Source organism: Sporothrix schenckii, assembly GCF_000961545.1.
Source record: "Sporothrix schenckii 1099-18 chromosome Unknown Cont44, whole genome shotgun sequence".
NCBI lineage: Eukaryota > Fungi > Ascomycota > Sordariomycetes > Ophiostomatales > Ophiostomataceae > Sporothrix > Sporothrix schenckii.
The window spans coordinates 2856461-2872872 of record NW_015971145.1 but is presented as its reverse complement, the minus strand read 5'-3'; the positions used below and the strand labels follow the sequence as shown (position 1 = coordinate 2872872).

At 57.8% G+C, this 16412-nt stretch overlaps 7 protein-coding genes across 7 annotated transcripts; 5 read left to right on the top strand and 2 right to left on the bottom strand.

Moving 5' to 3' along the window:
- Positions 1-864: 864 nt before the first annotated feature.
- Positions 865-4669, top strand: SPSK_08353 (uncharacterized protein; the record flags this gene model as incomplete). Its single annotated transcript, XM_016734953.1, has 2 exons — positions 865-1671; positions 1712-4669. 2 exons carry the CDS (start codon positions 865-867, stop codon positions 4667-4669), a joined length of 3765 nt encoding a protein of 1254 aa, XP_016587651.1.
- A 648-nt stretch (positions 4670-5317) lies between these two features.
- SPSK_09633 (cellulose-growth-specific protein) lies at positions 5318-6240 on the top strand (the record flags this gene model as incomplete). The annotated part of the gene is made up of 2 exons (XM_016736205.1): positions 5318-6023; positions 6089-6240. The coding sequence occupies 2 exons, from the start codon at positions 5318-5320 to the stop codon at positions 6238-6240; spliced, it is 858 nt and encodes a 285-aa protein (XP_016587650.1).
- An 831-nt stretch (positions 6241-7071) lies between these two features.
- On the top strand, positions 7072-9069 carry SPSK_08792 (uncharacterized protein; the record flags this gene model as incomplete). Its single annotated transcript, XM_016735379.1, has 1 exon — positions 7072-9069. One exon carries the CDS (start codon positions 7072-7074, stop codon positions 9067-9069), a length of 1998 nt encoding a protein of 665 aa, XP_016587649.1.
- Positions 9070-9535: 466 nt separating this feature from the next.
- SPSK_09335 (uncharacterized protein) lies at positions 9536-10792 on the top strand (the record flags this gene model as incomplete). Its single annotated transcript, XM_016735909.1, has 1 exon — positions 9536-10792. One exon carries the CDS (start codon positions 9536-9538, stop codon positions 10790-10792), a length of 1257 nt encoding a protein of 418 aa, XP_016587648.1.
- A 234-nt stretch (positions 10793-11026) lies between these two features.
- Positions 11027-13000, bottom strand: SPSK_08815 (MFS multidrug transporter; the record flags this gene model as incomplete). The annotated part of the gene is made up of 1 exon (XM_016735402.1): positions 11027-13000. The coding sequence occupies one exon, from the start codon at positions 12998-13000 to the stop codon at positions 11027-11029; it is 1974 nt and encodes a 657-aa protein (XP_016587647.1).
- An 806-nt stretch (positions 13001-13806) lies between these two features.
- On the bottom strand, positions 13807-14025 carry SPSK_10212 (uncharacterized protein; the record flags this gene model as incomplete). Its single annotated transcript, XM_016736757.1, has 1 exon — positions 13807-14025. The coding sequence occupies one exon, from the start codon at positions 14023-14025 to the stop codon at positions 13807-13809; it is 219 nt and encodes a 72-aa protein (XP_016587646.1).
- A 1139-nt stretch (positions 14026-15164) lies between these two features.
- SPSK_09564 (uncharacterized protein) lies at positions 15165-16157 on the top strand (the record flags this gene model as incomplete). The annotated part of the gene is made up of 1 exon (XM_016736136.1): positions 15165-16157. One exon carries the CDS (start codon positions 15165-15167, stop codon positions 16155-16157), a length of 993 nt encoding a protein of 330 aa, XP_016587645.1.
- Between the last annotated feature and the right edge of the window lie 255 nt (positions 16158-16412).

Below are 16412 nucleotides of genomic sequence, written 5' to 3'. Positions count from 1 at the left end.
CGTTGGTACGAGTCTTGTCATAAAACAGGGTTTTAATGGTGATTCAGCGCACCCTTCTAGGCCAGTGGCCAGTGCCATGAGAGGCCGGCGATGTCGGGCGTGTGGGTTCAACGGCGATGCAATGGGATCTCTCCAGGGACCAGCCCATTTGCCACTAGTAAACTGACGCCGTTAGTCAACCTAGGCACGGGCCGCTCACGGCGGCCGGGGCCACTAACAGCGCATTAGACCACCATAGATTTCAACAAGCATCGCCGTACACTCGTCAGACAGTAGTAAATAAAACAATCCATGCTCCCCGGCTGGAAATAGGAGTGGGCCAAGGATTAGATTTCCTGCTCCCTCACGCCTACATTTCGGTCTGTTGATGGTGGACATTTCTTTCCTGACTCCACCTATCCCCAGAACCACTTATTACAGCTTAGGAGGGCTCCCCTGCTCTCCTGCTGCCTTACTTGCCCGTCTGATAAGGCTGACTGTCGACAATGCAGCCTCAGCTGGTCGAGGATTTGCCAGCCAACGTGCCGAACAGAACACTGGTTATGTGCGGCAGGCTTGGGGACTGTGGTGGCTTGTCATTGGTTGTTTCAACTCGGAAAGAAACTCTCAACTCGGAAAAAAAAAATATAAAAAAACGCGCGCGCCAAAACTGAATGTGGTATGTATGTTAGAATTGTAATGGTGGCTGAGGCTTCCAGCTGTTGGGCACCAAGGAATCCTCAGCTCGCCATCAAAGCCCACCGAATGTTGAGGCTGAGCCAAGGAGGACTCACAGACCCATTAACTTTACAACATACCCTTTTGTTGTTTCTACTTTTCTTCTTTTCCTCCCATGCCAGACCGCACTATTCAAAGCGCCACAAAATGCCGGAACGGCTCAAAAAGCCCCGGAAGGGATTCAAAACTTTGTTCTCACGGGAGCGGCACAGCGCCGGTGGGCCGTCGAACCCCGATTTCACGAACATCGGGCTCGCACATGCCGTGCACGCTCCACAAGGCTTCGAGCTGGTGTCGCCAAGTTCGAGCACTCTGCGTGTTGCCCAGGCTCCACTGGTCGACAATTCATCGCCGCCTAATCATGGACAAGGTATGACATATGGCCAGACCACATCGCTTGGTCTGGCTTTCAGACCTGCCATCCCACCATCCCAGACGCCGGCTGTTCTGGCTACCACACCCACCTCACCAGTGATTCCAACGCCGCCGCCGCTGAACCCCTCGGATACGACGGACACCGGAACCGAGGCCCAAACCGACGCTGACGACATCGAGCCTTGGACGGCGGCATTCCACCTGTTTCAAGAAAAGTCTCCTGATCTTGCTGCCAGCTACGAGGAATGCCTGGTGTCCCTGCAGGGCATGACAGCGGACGACGTGAAACTGGCCGTGCCGCGGTCTGTCGAAGCTGTGGTGCAGACACAATTGAAGCGGCGTGAGGGCAAGCAGTGGAAGCTGCCTCTTCCCTCGGGCAAGACAATCAATGTGCGCAAACAGACCGAAAAGCTGGTCAAGTTTTTGCTCTATTTCGATCCGATCGTGAAAAATGCAGTCAGTGCCCAGCCGTATGCAGCACTGGCGTGGTCTAGCGTTTCTATGCTTCTTTCAGTGCGTGTCACTCCTCCTTCTACCCTTGGACCATTCCACCAGCTTCTGCAACAGTCAAACACTTTGGTATATCTACTAACGTCTTTTTTTTTCTCCCTCCTACCAGCTGCTCACAAATACCTCCGCCCAGAACGAAGCGATGCTTGACGGTTTCAATTCTATCAACGACATTCTAGTCTACTGGAATGCCGGCGAAGAGATCCTCCGCAATGGCAATACCGGAGCCCACTTTCTCAAGTCTCTCAGCAACCTCTACGCTTCTATTATTGAGTACCAGGCCTCCGTCATTTGCCATATTTCAAAGGGCCAAGGCTCCCGAGCACTGCAGAGCGTTGTCGGCGCCGTGAACTGGGTTACAAAGGCACAGAAAATTGCCAAGTTGAACACGGCGTGCAAGGACCTTGTGGACATCAGTTGCCGGGCCGACATCCAACGAGCCAACGACAGCACACTGCATGGCATGCGTGATATTGTCGTGGCGTTGGAACAGAGTGAGCTACAGACGCGTGACCGCGAGAGGGAGGAGAAAGAAACAGAACTTCTTCGCAATCTCCAATGCACCTACGACAGCTACAAAGACTTTAACCGCCAAAGAGTCCAAGGTACGTGTGAATGGTTCTTCAACGACAGTAGATTCCATGCATTGCGCGATGCCAGCACGTCTAGTCTTCTCTGGGTCTCTGCCGGCCCTGGCTGTGGAAAGTCGGTCCTCTCACGGGCCATTGTCGACGAACTGCGCGCGTCCACCGGCGGTGGCGGCTCCACCGTTTGCCACTTTTTCTTCAAAGACGGAGACGAAGACCGCACGCTTGCCGCCAATGCGCTCAGCGCCATCTTGCACAGCTTGTTCACCGAGGACGCATCCCAGCGCTTAATCCAGCACGCGCTGCCAAGCCACAAAAGCCATGGCAAGCGCCTGGCCCAGGATTTCCTGGAGCTGTGGAAGATCTTAATCAGCTGTGCTCAGTCGGACGACGCCGGAGAAATCATCTGTGTTTTGGATGCACTCGATGAATGTGAACAGAGGAGCCGGCATGAGCTCATCGACTGTCTGAGACAGTTTTACACGGACCAACAACCCACGTCCGCCAAGACCTCAAAGCTGAAGTTCATCATCACAAGCCGCCCCTATGACGACCTGGAAAAACAATTCGCCAGGTTCGCAACGGTCAATTGCATCAAGTTCCACGGTGACGACAAGTCCGCCGAAATAAGCCGGGAGATCGATCTTGTCATTGACGAGCTCGTGGACGAAGTGGCCGGCTCGTTTAGTCGCGATGACCAGGAGAGGTTGAAAACGCACCTCAAGAGCATGAACAACCGCACGTACCTTTGGCTGCATCTTACCTTTGACATTATCAGACAAAGCCCGAGCGAATTCGGCCGACCTTGCGACATCGACGAGCTTCTGTCCATACTGCCGTCTGAGGTGGCCGACGCGTACGAAAACATCCTGAACCGGAGCAAAAACAAAAACCGAACAGAAACAATCCTTTCCATTGTGCTTGCCGCCGAAAGACCGCTGACGCTCCGCGAAGCAAACGTCGCCGTGGCCATGGCCTTTGCGTTGCAAAATAACAAGTCGCCGCCACCATCCACCTCCGCTGAGCTTGACAGACAACTATGGCCAGACGACACGTTTAAAAGCGTCGTAACCAACCTCTGTGGCCTCTTCATCAGCGTGTATGACCAAACATTAGTCTTCATCCATCAAACCGCGAGAGAGTTTCTCGTCGGTGCCAGAGGCGAAGGCAATGTTTGGCAGGGACGTTTTGCCTTGCCCAAATTGCACGGCGTCATGTCCTCGATCTGCGTTCGCTATTTGCTGCTGCAAGACCTACACGTTTCCTTTAAGGAATACGTCGATCACTTTACATGTCCAGCCAGATTGTTTGATTACGCCGCTAAACACTGGCATCGGCACCTCGCCGCACAGGAGCCCACTGCTGGATTTGAACTACTGTCAGAAGTTCGCATCCTCTTAGATGCAACTGATTTCCGAAACAACGCTTGGCTACGCAAGTCCCGCAAATTTGATAAATTGTACGGGATGACCAGCCTGGCTGTTGCAAGCTACTTATGCCTGACGTCAGTTGTGGAGGACATACTGAAGACCGGCAAGGTAGATATTAACGAACGCGACGCACATGGCGATACAGCGCTTCACCACGCCGCCGAAAAAGGCCGTACGGAAATTGTTCGGCTACTCCTCGATAACGGCGCCGACATTCATATGCGGAGTAAAGATGGTGAGACGCGACTCTGGGACGCGGCCTATCATGGCATTAATGAAATGGTTCCGCTACCACTCGAAAACGGTGCCGAAGTCGATGCGTTAAATCGTTGGGGTGTGAGCATACTCCACAATACAGTCCCCTATGCAGTCAAAAACGGCCATACCGAAGCCTTGGGATGGCTCTTCGCCGAAGGCGCCGACATCCACATACAAACTGCGAAGGGTGACACGGCACTTCATATGGCAGCCATGCGCGGACATACGGAGGCGGTAAGACTCCTTCTTGATCACGGCGCGAATATAAACGCACAAAACGAGGACGGCCAAACAACACTCTTTAAGGCGCTGCAGACAAATCACATGAGCGTGATTCGGCTACTCTTGGAATACGGCGCCGACGTTTTTGTACAAGACGTTGACGGCAGGACGGCACTTGAAGCCACGCACGAGAGTGATCCCGCCAAAGCCATTGAGATACTGTCAATAGCATTAGAAGTGCTCTGGAAACGGGTAGACGACTTTCCTAAGCAGGATCTGGACGGTCTGGAGGAACTTGCAGCCAGAGTCGAGAGAAACCTCGCTACGGCTCATAGACTCTACGAGACATGGTTTGGCACAACCATTGAGTTGGCCGCAATCTTCCCTCCCCTTTCTTTGCAAGGCTACGAAGGAATCTTAACTTGGCAGGGCGGAAACATGCTACTCGTCGCGTACCAATACCTCCGGGGTTTCTTAAGAGAAATGCAGAGGGGGCGAAAAAAGGGTTATGGGGAGGAATGGTGTACAGAGGCAGCCACATGGGTAGTCAATTTCAGGACTCGCGTATAATTACTTGTATTCGTCACATGGCTTTTCGGTACAGTCTTCCATTCATAAGCTTTTTGCTCCGTTTCGAATTCACGGCTCTCGGCTCTTATCAGATGAATGGCCAGCACACCTATTGCATTTTTACGTAAGTGAGAGAAAGGAACAATGCAATGGCAAGGACAAAAGGAAGGAGGGAAAAAGAAACTGGGGCAAAAAGATAATTACATTTTGTAGAAACGGACGTGACGGGCATTAATTATATAGATGGACGCTGCATGTTACTGTCGTGCCGGTATAAATGAACATTAATCTATTTTCTCCGTGGCACACTACCCCACAAAGGCTGCGGATGAGGTGCCGTGTTTTGTTTCGTGCATTTTCCATCTTCCGCGATTTTGTTCTAACCCGTTTGCCCTCTTGAACACCTTCGAAAATGTGTTTGCTCTCATGCAAGAACCACAGGCCGAAGCAAAGGAAGGATGGCACCGATACGGGCACCACAGTCTCATCCCGGATGTGTATTTGCAGGTCCTCCGTGATCCTGCGTGCTCCGTGTTTCGTAAAACCACGTTGTCGTAGTAGAAAGCCGTGCTCTTGTGTTTTTGTCCCTTTTTAGTGGCCGTCTCGGTACGTCGTTGCATCATCCCTTTACTCCTCACATTCGCCGCCATGTACATGGCCTCCCTCGGCCTTCTCGGCCTTCTCGGCCTTCTCGGCTTTTTGTTTACACCAATGGCCCAGGCCCACGGCGGCCTCGCCAACTACACCGTCGGCGACCCGCCGGTCTGGTACCGCGGCTACGACCCAGACGAAAATGCGGCCGAGCAGGACGGGCAGCCCTGGATGGTCCAGCGCAAGTGGGCGTCCATCGACCCCATCTTCAGTGTCGCCGACCCGTTTTTGGCGTGCAACAAGCCCGGCACGCCCGGCCCCGCGTACATTCCCGTGGCGGCGGGCCAGAACCTGACGGCTGTCTACTGGTACTGGCTGCACCCGGTCGGACCCATGTCGGCGTGGCTGGCGGCCTGTCCGCCGCTGGACGAGGGCGGCTGTGTGGGCGTCGACGTCAATGCGCTGCGCTGGTTCAAGATCTGGGAGGCCGGGCTGCTGGCCGGGACCGGCAACCTGGCCGAGGGCATCTGGTACCAAAAGCAGTTCCAACGCTGGGACGGTTCCCCGGACCTGTGGCCGGTGACGATCCCGGCGTCCTTGCAGGCCGGCCTCTACGTGGTGCGCCACGAGATTGTGAGCATTCACATTGCGAACCGGCCACAGTTCTACCCGGAGTGCGCGCACCTCAACGTCACCGGCGGCGGGACGGAGCTGCCGCCGACGTCCTTTTACAAGACATTTCCAGGAGCGTACAGTGTCGATGGTAGGTCGTTTGCCAGGAAAGTATGCGAAAGGACGGTCGGAATACAATACTGACGCCCGCTGAAGATCCATCGCTGAATATCGACATTTACTCGGACGCAATGCGCAACACATATGTACGTTTTGGCCCAGAAGCAAGGTTGTCTGAGGGGATGCTCGAAGAGACACTGACAACGCAGAATTACACCATCCCTGGAGGACCAGTATGGACAGGGTGAGTCAAGTGTCGGCACATATGACCTACCGTCAGTCACAAACTAACAAGTTAGATTACCTGTCGACAAATACTGTGTAGGATGTTGAGCTCGTATTTTAAAATAAATAATACGTGGAATAAAAGAAAACCAAGGTCTCCAAGTGTGTAATCCGTTTATGTTGCAAGCTACTATTTCTTTCAATTCAATTAATTTCTTTTTGTTTCTTTTTTCTTGTTCATTTCTTTTTCTCTCTCTCCTACAGCAAGCTTACATGTGTCCTCGTAAGACGATGACGATGCATTTTCATATGTATAACAACATACTCCCTGCTCATTTGTTGACTTCCTAAGCAAAGTTCACCGCAACTAACACGACCACTGTGGGCGCCCGTTATCGGACGATGCCAGTTACACCTCCCCTGAAGATAGCGCTAACCCCACCTGGATTTCAGCGATCTGGACCCTGTCCGGTCCGTCTCCACTTTATTTTGTCACGACATCTCACGAGCACTCGTCGCTCTTTCCGCCCCCGACCTTTTTCTGTGCCTAACAGCGAACGTCGCCTCCAATTCTATGACAACGATCTTGACCGAGCTCGCATTCCACCACCACCAGGCACTGCCTACGATCGACACCTTCGTCATACGTCGTAAGCTCCCCCGAGCTCTGCACATGCTGTTGTCGTCCGGCCCCGACTGGCCACGGACATCGAATCACACTCTCGTGACACTCGCCTCGATCGACAACGCCGAATATTCAAACGTTCCTCGGCTTCCCTCCACCCATCCATGGGGTAATCGATACGAGTAAGCCCCGTTACGCCTCCGCATCATCCATAGACACCTCTCCGGCCATGGCGCCCCGCGACTGTTTCCCGCTCCCCGGGGAGCTCATCGACGCCATCCTGTCGCTGCTCAGCCCCCAGGACCTCGCGCGCGTCACCCAGGTCAACCGCACCATGCGCGCCTATGCGCTCGCCGACCGCTACTGGGTTGGCTTCACGCTGCAACACCTGCCCGAGCGCGTCCACAGGCACTTCCCGCCGTCCGAGTCGTGCGTGCCGCTGCCCCCCCACATCCCTTCGTACCACCACCTGTACGCCGCCCACGAGGCCCGCTGGTTCCTGGCGCGCTACAAGATCTGGCTCTGCGGGCACGACATGGTCGGCAAGATTGTGGTGGCGCGCTACGATCCGCGGCGCGGGTGCCTTGAAGGGTACCGGCTGCTGGCGGTGTCGCGCGAGAGACAGCGGCGGGCGCTCTTCTACCCACCGGCGCCCAACACGATGGTGCACTCGTTCCACCCCGAGGTGCTGCTGCACCTGGACCGGCCTGTGCTCAAGCTCGAAGCGCGGCACCCGCCGACGAACGAGGACGCCGCCAAGGCGGATGGCGCCCCGGCTGCGGCAGAGACGTTGTCGTCGACCAACACCAACGGGCCCAAGATTGTGCTGTACCAGCCGCCGGCGCCGTTGTCGTTTGGGCAGTACATGGAGAACAAGGCAGGACACAAGGAGGCCAGCACAGCCGACGCGGAAGACGCAGGTGGCGACACGCCCTTGCCACCGGTATGCCCGCGCATCCGACCCATTGTGATGGACATGGACGGCGACAATGTATTGCTGTCGCAGAACAATGGGAGCGACGGCGGCAGCAATGGAGGCAACCGGCGAAACGGCCGTGGCAGTCCGAATGGCGACAACACCGGCATCGACAACATCCACATTGCCATGGCCAACAACAGCAGCAGCAGCAGCTTTGTCACGAGCAGCCAGCTGCGGAGGCAGTTTGTCTATGCGCGGCCGCTGACCGAAAAGGCGGCCAAGGGCGGGGGTTCCTTTACCAGGCGGGGCGAAAGTGCCGGCGGCCAGGCTGGCGACGACGACGACGACGAAGTCGCTGAAGGGGCTGAAGGTGCCCAAGCAGGCACCCCAGGGGCCACCATAGACACGACAGTCATCCACGGCGCCCACAACGCCGGCGGTGCTGGCGCCACCCTCAACATGCCTGCCGACGACGAGCTCCCCATCGGCCGGCCGCCGTCCGCCTCGTCGCCCCTGCCCTTCCCCCTCTACACCGTCTGGCCGCCGCCCGCGATTCCGTCCGAGCACCGTGTCCGCGGCACCGGCATCAGCGCCAACCATTATCCGCGCGGCGCCGTTGGCCAGCCGCGCCTTCGCTCGGAGATTTCTGACCGCGCGTTCCACATGCGCACCTGGATGGACATGGGCGCCCCGCTCGGCGGCAGCGGCAGCAGCAGCAGCAGTGGCGTTGGCAGCGGTGGCTCGCCCATGACGTTTGACGCGCTCGAGACGTACGCCACCATCGACCCCAAGCACTACACGCCCACCGAGGACAAGGTGTATCGCGGCATCTGGGCCGGCGACTACAGCAGCCATGGCGTCGAGTTTTTGCTCGTGCACCAGCCGGACGACGATGATGACGACGGCGGCACCAGCCCGTTTGACCCCGACGCGTTCCCCCAGCGCGACGACGAAAGCGACGCCGACCACGCCCGCCGCGTCCACAGCGCCCGTATCCACCGCGGGCGTCTCGAGGGCATCAAGCTGACGGGCGACCCCAACGTGCCCCGCGGCGAGCGCTCCTTTGTGGCGCCCGACCTCGGCGACGCCGGCCTCGACGTCGTGATCGACGAGGCGCCCTTCCAGGGCGTGCGCGTCGTCAAGAGCGAGGGCCACATTGCCGGCACGGGCTTCCGCAACGACCGCTACGTGGAGTCGCGCCTGCTGCTGATCTCGCCGAACCACCTGGCGCAGTACTGGGTGGGCTTTGGGCACATTTCCTTTTTCGAGCGGGTGGACATTGACAAGTTTGTGGATGCGATTGGGTAAACCATGGACACACAATGGACGCAAAATGGACAGGACAATGGACGACCGGTGGAGGACGTGACGATTTATGACAACGATACCATAGAACGCTATGTACACAAAACGGGCAAGTTGTATAGGTACGGCGGCACAGGCGGCTACTCTTATGTATATACATCCTACCTCCCATGATATGCTAAATTGAAACACATCTGCTGGCCGCATTGCATTCGAGCTGTGCAATTTGATTTCTTTGTGCGATGTGTAAGTGCTAGGCTGACTTTGGCCGAGGCCGTTCCTGGTTACGAAGTACTTTTTGGTGCTGTTTCAGGGCGCATCCCACCACGCTAACCACTGGTGACGTCAGGGGGTTTCACAGCGAATTGCTCTGTGCACATGTAAATTCAAAATTTTCACCACGTTGACGTCGACTCGCGGCCCACTCACGATCCAATTGACAACACAGCACAACGTCCCCGTGGCCAGCATGCCCTCTCCCGACGAATACCGCATCCTCGTGTCCGCCGGCACTGACTACGACCCGGCCACCCACGTGCCCGTGCGCGTCAACTCTGCAACGCCGCTGCACCTGCAAGGCCCTGGCGGTGATGTCTGGCTGAATGTGCGCGTCAAGAACTACCGCGGGCCCGAGCGGCACCCCGAGGTGGGCGAGGTGCCCGACCCGGTGACGTCGCCGTACTTTGAACGGGAGCCGCACAAGACGAACGATGACACGTACGGGATCGGCGTGTGGTTTGTTCCTCGCGCGCCGGCCGGCAAAGACGGCGAGGACGGCGAGGACGGCGAGGACAGCGGCGACAGCAGCGTCGCAGGCATCAGTGGCACCGACCTCCAATGGGGCAACGACTTCGACGAGCCGCTCCGGGACCGCCTGCCGCCCGGGTTCGGCGCGGCCTTGCGCATCGTCAAGTGGTGGATCGATCCCGGACTGGAGGGCGATCCGTATGCGGACAAGCCGTACCTGTACGGGCCAGCCCTGAGTTCGTTTAACCAGGTGTATGCTGCTCTGGGTGACGTGCCTTTTGACGAAGACGACACGCACGAGACAGATGAGCAAAACGAGGAAGTCGAGGACGATGAGGAGGAAAAGAATAAGAGCGCCCGCAGTAACGAAAAGAAAATCGAGCAAAGCGAGGATAAAAACAAGAGCGAGCGAAGCGAGGACCAAAAAGAAAACGGGCGAAGCAAAGACACAACGGACCACACACAGCCGCCGGTCGACGCCGACTGCGGTCTATGGTTCGGCGAGGGCGGCGACGCCGGCGGACGGGCCTGGCGCGCGTCGATTGGCGCGCCGGGCGACGGCACGGGCGACGGCAAGGTCCGCATGAAGTGGGCGCTGGGCGCCGACGCCAAGGCCACGTGGAGGTGGCAGTACGGCCAGGGCTACGGCCTCGACTTCTACAACGGCTACCTGGACTTTGCGGACCTCACGCTGCGGCTGCCCGGGTTCCACCTGCCGCTGCTGCGGTACTATGCGAGCGACAAGGCAGAGAAGACGTGCCTGCGGTATGTGCTGCGGCACCGAGGCACGGGGCAGGTGTACTTGGTGGTGGTGTTCCGGCTGGTGCGGTCCACCAACAAGGACGGCGGCGAGGACGACGAGGAGACGGACACGGGTGACGTCGAGGAGGAGCCCGCCGACGTCGACGAAGACATGATTATCGACGAGGCACGGCGGAAGCTGTCGGCGCAGGACATCAGCGCGGACGATGTGGACTGAGTGTTTTCCTTTTGCAGAAGCGATGTTCGATACAACTCTATTAAACGATGCCATTGATTCTATTAGACGATGCCATGAATTCTATACGCTTTTTTATGTTATGCACAATCTACCATGTTCTGTTTCCGGGTATCATCTATCGTGTGGCGCGGCGATCATTGCGTTTCTATCCTGCTGTCATGGACGAGGAGACTGCCGTCGCCGTTGGCGTCCTCCTGTCTCCCGTCTCCGTTCTTAGGTCGCCAACGCCTGCGCAAACTTGCTCCGCCGCCGGATGCGGTCGCCAAAATAGAGCAGCACCCACGGCACCAGCGTCAGGCCCGTGCCAATGGCGCCCAGCAGCGCGCCCGCCCGCGCAATGCCCATGTTGGTAAAGAGCGGGCGCATCACGAGCGGGAAGATGCCGCCTAGCACGTTGCGACAGCAGCCCTGCGCGGCGAGTGCGGAGCTAGCGAAGCGGTGGTAGACGTCGGCCAGGTAGTTGAAGGTCGACAGGTAAATGGCGAAAATGCCGACGGTGGAGATGCCGATGCCAAACACCGGGGCAATCCAGTGGTAGTCGGGGCGGGCCGTGAAGCCAAAGATGAAGAGACCGACGGGCAGCAGGATGGACGTGACACAGGCGCCGCACAGCCGTGCTTCGGGCACGCCGCCGGCCTGGAAACGGGCCCGGAGGGCGGCGGGCAGCGGCAGGATGGTGAGGAGGTAGCGGTCCTGGTAGAGGCCCATGACGGTGGCGACGGCCGCGCCGACGAACATGCTGGAAAAGGTGTAGCCGGCCTGCTGCATGTTGAAGTCGTAGACCTCTTCAAACACCAAGAAGATGCTGCCAAAGGTGAGGTAGAGCACGGCCCACGCAAACGCCACCCAGAGCGAGAAGAAGAAGACGACGGGCTCGGTGAAGAACATGTGGAACGGGCGGTAGACGGACATGCCAATCAGCTTCCAGACGGTCGTGCGGTCCTCGTCGTCCTTGACCACCCAGCGCACGCGGCGGAGCGCAGACGTCGGGCCGGACGACGACGGCGATGGCACCTCGCGCGCCATGGTCGTCTTGGGCTCGCCCTCGACGCGGCGCTGCGACTGCCTAGCCAGCGGCGGCAGGCGGGCGTCGTCGTCGTCGGCCGGCAGCCACACGCCAAAGTAGCCGGCCGCCTCGCGCGCCGTATACCACGCGTTGAGGGCCTTGGCCTTGCGCGACAGCAGCACGGACCCGCGGCTCTCGTGAAACAGAAAGACGAGGGCGACCATGAGTACGGCGTCGGCAATGACCTGGTGCCAAAACACCCAGCGCCAGGGCGCGCGCACGCTCGTGTCGGTGGCGACGTCGTGGGCGTTTTGCGGGTACGTGGTGCGGTAGGTGATGACGGCCGACACCAGCGGCCCGCAGCCAGTGGCAAAGAAGACGCAGCCGCTAAACAGCGCCATGGGCGTGTTGCGGCCCTCGGCGTGCCACATGTCGGCAATGACGCCGCCGACCACGGTGCTAAACACGGAGCCGCCCACACCCACAAGTAGCCGGGCCACGAGCATGGCGCCCACGTCCGGCGCCGCGCCGCTGACCACCTGGAAAACGAGCATGACGCAGCCGGCAAACACAAACACGGGGTAGCGGCCGTTGTACTCGGACAGCGGGGCCATCAGCATGGGCGCCAGCGCAAAGCCCAGGCAGTACACCGTGATGCCCGCAAACAGCGTGACCGTGGACGACGTGCCAAAGGCGGCCGACATGCGCTGGACCGGCGGCGAGAAGGAGCCGGCGCAGTACGCCGTCAGAAACGTGGCGATGCACGACAGCGCAAGCATTGTATACTTGCGGCGGTCGGACCAAAGATGCGGGTCGGTGAATGGCTTGAGGTTGGGCGGCGGCGGTGGTGGTGCGGCGGCAAGGTCTGTGTTGTTGTCGTTGGCGGCTCTGCACGGAGATGTGTTGGGCGGCGGCAGCTCGGTGGCATAGGTAAAGTAACGATGCTCAATATGCAGCGCGGACGGGTCGACCGTGCTGCCATCAATGCCGGCATCGGCACGGTGCGGCGCCGATGTCGACGTGGGCGCGGCCTCTTGGACGCGAATGTCGCTGGCCGTGTCAGACGCAGACTCCTCGAGGCTGCCGTCAATGGCTGTCTTCTCTCCCTCCTTGTCGATGGCCGAGTCGAGGCTGGAGCGGGAGGGTCCGTCGGCCCGGCCCACCGGAGACACTGTGGCCATGGCAGCGTGTTTTTGACTCGGATGCCTTATGCCCGGATGCGATTTATTCTGAGTGGCGATGTATCACCAGGCAAGGACGGAAGTTCATGCCATCCAAAAGCCAGACTGGGACGAGGGCCCATGTGCTGTTTAAGTGGTGTCGGCAGGGGAGATATGATGACAAAACAGAGAAATCGAAATAAATGTCCTAAAAAGGAAAGAATCAGAGAAATAACGAAATCAACCGGTAACGACAGAATTAGGAAGGTCCATGCACAATATCGATTCTCGATGGTGTGTCAAGCGTTGTTGTTTTGCCAGTATTGACGGGGTAAGAAATAAGAGGCCAAAAAAAAAAAAAAAAAAAACCTTTTTCATGGTCACAACGGTAGTAAAGGTCAACCGTTTCGGCAGAAGTTGGATGTGTAGTCATAGATGCCGAAGTCGCGAGCCAGTGGCCAATCGCACAATAGGAAAGTGGATGCAGATAAAAATGCATGCCAAAAAGACAAACAACCGCATGGAAAGAAAATGTCCACAATCCCCTTGTGTCCAATGACGAGTGGCGGCCACAAACGCACAAACGACACACGCCCTTCGGTCGACGTGCGGATACCCGTCCTCTGCGCGTGTGTACATGGAGCATGCCGTCTTTCGGCCGTGTCCCCTCTGTTCATTCTCTTCGTCCCTCAAATCTGCAATCCCCTGCTAAAGGCCGGCGCCGCACCCACTTGGCACCCGCCCATTAGCCCGAGCACTAACCCAACAGAGGGGACGGGATCCGCAGGTCGGGTTGCAGCGCCATGTTCGGCGTATTGCTGGTTTGCCTATGAAGGCTTCTTTGGGAGGAGCATCTCCGCGTTGTTGATCAAGGCGTCGACACGGCTTCTATAAAGAAAGAGGTCGATGAAGACGAGGTATGTTGACGGATCCGACGAAGCAGCTGCATAAAAGGACGGGTCATCAAATGCAGGGCGAAGATAGCGAAGCGACAACGAATGGTAACGAAATCGATTCAGATGCTGCAGCCGCCCCTGGTCCTGCATCTCGGTGGCCTACACGTAGAACGTTTTCTTTTCGATTTTTCTTGCCTTTTTGACTTGCTGTTAGTTTCATTTCCCGATGCGGCGTTCAACCTGCAGCCAGGCGGTTGGATGCGGGATTGATTAGTCTTGTGGAGGTTATTGCCGGCTTTCGGCTCCAATCATTGTTACCTCCGGACAGCACAGCTGAGGCCGCGGACTGTTGTAAATGTCCCCGATTGGAACACTGCATTGTTATTTCCGACGCCTGTCTACTGTGTATCGTTCTGGTCCGTTGTTGTGTCGACTAAGAACTGAGTAAAGTATAACCTTCGCGGTTCTTTCGTAGTACGTAAATTACTCTAAAACACCTGGGCGGTTGTCATGGTTCGACTGCGGAGGCACCTAGCGGCAGTTGAGCACGGTATGACTTACAAACGTTGCCTCATGGGGAACCACCATTGGCCTCGTCGATGTGGCGGTGCCAATGTAAAAATGTGTTGCCAGTCCTATTGATCTTCTTGTTGGGGCTTCATGTCACCGTCTGTCAGGATGAACACGCGTCACATGACCACGCGCCACAGACCGGTGCACACCTTCCTCAGCCGAGGCAGCGTAAGTTGCATTGTGTCCCCCCAACTGGCATCAACTCTCAACGTTGACAGTTCCAAACTCCATTCTCTCGACAGGATGCCTGACCTCCAGCGATGCCTTGCAACTCCATGAGATATTGAAGGCCGTCGTGCGTTGTGCACCACTGTTGACATCACAGGCATACAACATAATCCGTACAGTACTAGGTCAAAATCACGTGACTGCGCCCTTCGACTAACATCGACGTCGAGAAGGTCGATCAATTCACAGCATCCTCGCTGCCTCACCGTTCCAGCCTCCCGGGAGCTGCGTGTCAGATGTGCAATTGAAACAGGGCGTCAGCATTGGAACTGCGCATCATTGAAAGCGGAGTCCGTGTGAGCATCAGACACCCTCTCAGTAAAGGTGTGGATCCAACGACGACGTGCCGAGGCTCAGATCCCGTTCTTGAAAAGCAGCCGACCGCCGTCTATCAGAACCACGGATTTCTGTCCTTCCCCGTGCTCTTGTAGTATAATTGCAAGACAACTATCGCGCTACTTCCCCATTTCCAAATTTCGACCACCACCATGGCTCCGACCTTGCGTGACCTCGTCTCCATCGAGGCCCTTGGCCCCAACGAGTTCGTCTCCAAGATCAACCCCGTCCGCCTCGGCAATGCCGCCCCAATTGCCTACGGAGGCTGCGCCCTCTCCACCGCCATGCGGGCCGCCTTTGCCACCGTGCCCGACAACGCCGGCTTTGCGCCCTACTCCATGCTCGGCCACTACTTGGGGCCGGCCGCGACCGACCGCAAGCTCTATGCGCGGGTGACGTCGACGCGCCAGAGCCGGTCGTTTGCGACGCGCCGCGTGGAGATCCGCCAGAAACTCGACAATGGCCAGTTCCGCAACTGCCTCGAGGCCACCGTCGACTTCCACGCCCACGAGCCGTCCGTCATGGAATACTCGGCGCCGACCTGGGGCCAGTGGGCGCACCCCGAGGACTGTCCCGTGATGATTCTCCACGCCGGGGCCGACGACGACGCCATGGTGCGGCGCGTGGCCACCGAGGCCCAGGCCGCCATGTTCCGGCAGACCTTTGCCTCCATGGCGGCCTTCTTCGAGACGCGGAACTGCACCAACGGCGTCGCCGCGCAGAACCTCAACGGCGTCGTCAAGACCGCGCAGACCACGCAGCACACGCTGCCGCTGACGGCGCGCCTCTCGGCCGACTGGTCGCGCGGGCTGGACGCGCTCGCGACGCCCGCCGAGAACTTTGCCGCCCTCGTCTTCCTCATGGACGGCGGCCTGTCGTTCCTGCCGCTCTGCCACGGCAACCTGTGGTTTGACGACGTCGGCGCCTGCTCGAGCCTCGACTTTGCCGCGCGCTTCTTCACCGGCCAGGTCCGTGTCGAGGACTGGGTCCTGCGCGAGCGGCAGACCTCCCGCGCCGGCGAGGGCCGGACCTACAGCGAGGGGCGCTTTTTCGACGTGTCCGGGCAGATGGTGGCCTCCATGACGCAGCAGAGCATCATGCGGGCGCGGCCGGCGCGGGCAAAAAAGGACCAGGCTAGGATGTAGAACGAGAACGAGAACAAGAGCAAGCACCAGAACCACAACTAGAACCAGAAATGCGTCGTGCAGGGCGACGATGCGCGAGTCTTTTATATGTTGGTAGCTGGTATTTACCACACGTTTTGCTATTTGTAGATTATTATGACTATAATGATTTTCCAACATTAAAAAAGTACTAGGGAATTTGACGGCAACGTACGCATCTTGCTGCGCGGGAATAGACAAATTGTACATTAAAAAACAAAAAGAAAGGGAGGTGCA